The 4,276-nt window shown below is 40.0% G+C and overlaps 1 protein-coding gene across 1 annotated transcript in view; it reads left to right on the top strand.

Annotated features, from left to right (window-relative positions):
- Positions 1-4,276, top strand: part of LOC138176655 (zinc finger protein ZFP2-like) — a 24,753-nt gene that overhangs the window by 18,696 nt on the left and 1,781 nt on the right. Inside the window, exon 3 of the mRNA XM_069107447.1 lies at positions 2,391-2,500. Coding sequence (XP_068963548.1) covers positions 2,391-2,500 — 110 coding nt within the window. The remainder of the gene's footprint in view (positions 1-2,390; positions 2,501-4,276) is intronic.

Genomic DNA, 4,276 nt, shown 5'->3' with positions numbered 1-4,276 from the left:
ATAAGCAATTCAATATAGGTTGTACATGTGTAGTTATGCAAAACATTGCCATAATAGTTATATTGTGAAAGACTAACTATATTTTCCTTCATCCTATCCTGCCCCCCACTTATTCTGTTTTCTACTTTGACCCTGTCACTTTTCAAACGTATGTGCTTCTAACTACCCCTCTCCCCCCAAACTTCCCTCCCTTTTATTATCCCCCCTCTTATCCCCTTCCCCCCTACTTTCCTGTAGGGTAAGATAACCAAATGAGTATGTATGTTATTCCCTCCTTTATCCAAATTGAATGAGAGCAAGGTTGACCCATCCCTTTTCACCTTCCTGCTCTTCCCCACCATTGTAACAGTTTTCTCTTGCCTCTTTTCGATGAGTTAATTTACCCTATTTTATCTCTCCTTTTCTCCTCTCATTATATCCTCTCTCACCTCTTAATTTTATTTTTTAGATATCATCCCTTCCTATTCAACTGATCCTGTGCCCTCTGTCTATGTATGCATGTACACACATGAACTCACTCACATATGTATTTATACACACATACACTCTCTTATACATACATATGTATGTATGCATATACATATATATTCCTTTCAACCGTCCTTATACTGAGAAAAGTCTTGAGTTACAATTATAGTGTTTCCATGTAGCAATGTAAATAGTTCAACTTTAGTAAGTTACTTATAATTTCTTTTTCCTATTTACCTTCTCATGCTTCTCTTGCTTCTTGTATTTGAAAGTCAGATTTTCTGTTCAGCTCTGGCTTTTTCATCAGGAATACTTCAAAGTCTTCTATTTCATTGAATGACAATATTTTCCCCTGAAGCATTATACTCAGTTTTGCTGGATAGGTGATTCTTGGTTTTAGTCCTAGCTCCTTTGACCTCTGGAATATCATATTCCAAGCCCTTTGATCCCTTAGTGTAGAAGCTGCTAGATCTTGTGTTATCCTGATTGTATTTCCACAACACTGAAATTGTTTCTTCCTAGCAGCTTGTAATATTTTCTCCTTGACCTGGGAACTCTGGAATTTGGCTATGATATTCCTAGGAATTTTCTTTTTGGTATCTTTTCCAAAGAGGCAATCAGTGAATTCTTTCACTTTCTATTTGCCCTCTGGTTCTAGAATATCAGGGCAATTTTCCTTGAGAATTTCTTGAAGGATAATTTCTACACTCTTTTTTTGATCATGGCTTTCAGGCAGTCCAAGAATTTTAAAATTATCTCTCCTGGATCTATTTTCCAGGTCAGTGGTTTTTCAAGTGAGATATTTCACATTGCCTTCTATTTTTTCATTTGTTTGGATCTGTTTTATAGTATCTTGATTTCTCATAAAGTCATTAGCTCCCATTTGCTGTAATCTAATTTTGAAGGAATTATTCTCTTCAGTGAGTTTTTGAAATTCCTGGGGAATTCAACTTTTTAAGGCATTCTTCTCCTCATTGGCTTTTTGGACCTCTTTTGCCATCTGAGTTAGTCAGTTTTTAAGGTGTAATTTTCTTCAGTATTTTGGGGGGACTACTTTAGCAAGCTGTTGACTTGCTTTTCATGATTTTCTTGCATCATTCTCATTTCTCTTCCCAATTTTTCCTTTACTTCTCTTACTTGATTTTCAAAATCCTTTTTGAGCTCTTCGATGGCCTGTAACCAATTCGTATTTTTCTTGGAAGCTTTTGATGCAGGAGTTTTGACTTCATTTATTTCCTCTGGTTCCATGTTTTGATCCTTTTTGTCCCCAAAAAAGGATTCTATGGTCTGATTGTGCTTCTTCTGCTTGCTCATCTTGCCAGCCAATTATTTGACTTGAGCTCTTTTCCACAGTAGGACTCTGCTTCCAGAGTGGAAACAGCTGTGTCCCAAATTGCTGGGGTTTTTGAAGATATTGTCAGAGCTATGAGAGCACCCTCTCTACAGACACCCCAAGGTCTGGCACACTGGCCACACACCCCAGGACTACCACCCAAGACCACAATCCAGATCCAAGCAGGTCAAAACAAGAGCGATTACCCTCTGAATGATGGCTTGGTCCCCCTATGATCTGCAGGTCAGGAGCTCTGGAGGCAGCCACACAGTCATCCAGGAGCAGGAGCCAGACTGTGCTGTTCTGTTACCCAGTTCCAATAGAGGTGTTTATGGTTTGAGAAGTCTGGAAACCACCACAACTGCTGGTGATTCACTCTCCTGAAGTCTGCTCCAGCCAGTCTGTGCTGCTGGCAAGGGCCACCCTGGGTCTGGGCCCCCAGCTCACACAGGACTGCGCTCAGCTCCCAGTCTTGTGCGACAGACCCTTCCTGTGATCCTGCCAAGCTGCCTTCAGTGGGAGATTTGTTTCTCTCTGATACTTTGTGGGTTCTGTAGCTCTAAAATTTGTTTAGAGTCGCATTTTACAGGTTTTGGAGGTGGTTGGAGCAGGAGCTCAGACAAGTTCCTGCTTTTACTCCACCATCTTGGCTCCACCCCTGGTGAACACGTTTCTGAAGGGATTAGGGGATTCTGAGAGGTAGAAGAGAGGTAATATATTCCAGGAAAGGGAGAGAACTATTGTAGATGTGTAGAGGTGGGAGATATAGTCTCATATGTGAGGAATAGCAAGGAGGCCAGTTTAGCTGGAACTAAAAGTGCATGAAGGGGAGTAATATATAATAAAGTTTGGAAAGGTAAGTCGAGGTCAGGTTGTAAGAAGCTTTGAAAGCTAAACAGAGATAAAGGCAAGAGGTAGCCACTAGAGTTCATTTGGTGGGGGAATGACATAGTCAGACCTATACTCAAGGAAAAGGGGCCCCTAGGTGTTGCAGTGGATAGAACACTGGACTGGGAATCAAGAAGACTCATCTTCCAGAGTTCAAATCTGGCCTCAGTCACAAGCTGTGTGACCTTAGGCAAGTTACTTAACCCTGTTTGCCTCAGTTTCCTCATCTGTAAAATGAGCTGGAGGAGGAAATGGCAAACCACTCCAGTATCTTTGCCAAGAAAACCCAAATGGTATTCTAAAGAGTCGGACATGCCTGAAAAAACAACTTAAGGAAAATTATTTTATCACTAATGTGGAAAATGGGTTGATGGGGAGAAACCTGAGGCAGAGATGCAAGTTAGAAAGCCCTCAACAGAAATGGAAAATTTTGGAAAGGGGATAGGTTTGGGGTGAAGGGGTAGGGAGAGATAATGAGTTCATTTTTTGATATGTTGAAATTTAGATGCCTATGGGATATTTAGTTTGAAATACCTAATAAGCAGTTGGAAGTGAATGACTGACACTCAGAAGAGAGATTAGGGTGGGACTGGGCAGTAATTTGTATAAAGAGGTAATTGAATCCCATGAACCTGAGTTCACCAAATGAGAGACTAGAAAGAAAACAAAAGACCCAGGACAGAGCCTTTAAGAATGTCCAAGGTTAACAATGTTGACATGGTTGTCAAACCAACAAAAGGGATTGAAAAAGGGGATAGGAAGAAAATCAAGAGAGAACAATGTCATGAAAACTCAGAGAGAGAGTGAGTATCTAAGAGGTCAGCAGTATTAAGTGCTTCAGGGAAATCTAGAAGAAGGAGGATTGAGGAACAGGAAACAGTTTGGGTAATTAAGAGATCCTTGGTGTCTATGAAGAGAACAGTTTCAGTTGAGTAATAAGCTCAGAAGCCGGACTACAAAAGGCTGAGAAGTAAACTAGAGAGAAAGTAGAAAACAATCAATATTTTGCTTGGAGTTTGACTGTGAAAGGAAAGAAATATGCCACACTATGGGCAAATTATATAATCTCTCTAAGTCTTACTTTTCTCATAAAGAAAATGGCAATTGTGACAATACTTGCACTACCATAACAGGTAATCAAAGATTCCCTTTCTTAAGAACTTTGTTAACTTTAAGGAATTTAAATAAATTTAAAGTATTTCACTTTAGACTGGGGATTCCTAACACTTACTGTGTCATGGATTCGACAGTCTAATGAAGCCTGCAAACCCTGTCTCAGAATGTTTTAAAATACCTAAACAGCATAGGATTACAAAGAAAATCAATTTTATTGAAACATCATTATTAAGGGGTGGCTAGGTGGCACAGTGAGTAGAGTGCCAGTCCTGGAGTCAGGAGGACCTGAGTTCAGATCCAACCTCAGACACTTAACACACACACACACACACACACACACACACACACACACATACACAAAAGCTAGCTGTGTGACCTTGGGCAAGTTACTTAACCCCAATTGCCCTCCTAAAAGTAGATAGATGATAGATAGATAGATAGATAGATAGATAGATAGATAGATAGATAGAT

This window comes from Petaurus breviceps, unplaced genomic scaffold (assembly GCF_028583685.1).
Source record: "Petaurus breviceps papuanus isolate PSGF00001 unplaced genomic scaffold, PetGlider_PUasm1.0 90062, whole genome shotgun sequence".
Classification (NCBI taxonomy): Eukaryota; Metazoa; Chordata; class Mammalia; order Diprotodontia; family Petauridae; genus Petaurus; species Petaurus breviceps.
Note: the sequence above shows the minus strand (reverse complement) of the source record. Positions and strands in the feature narration are given on the sequence as shown.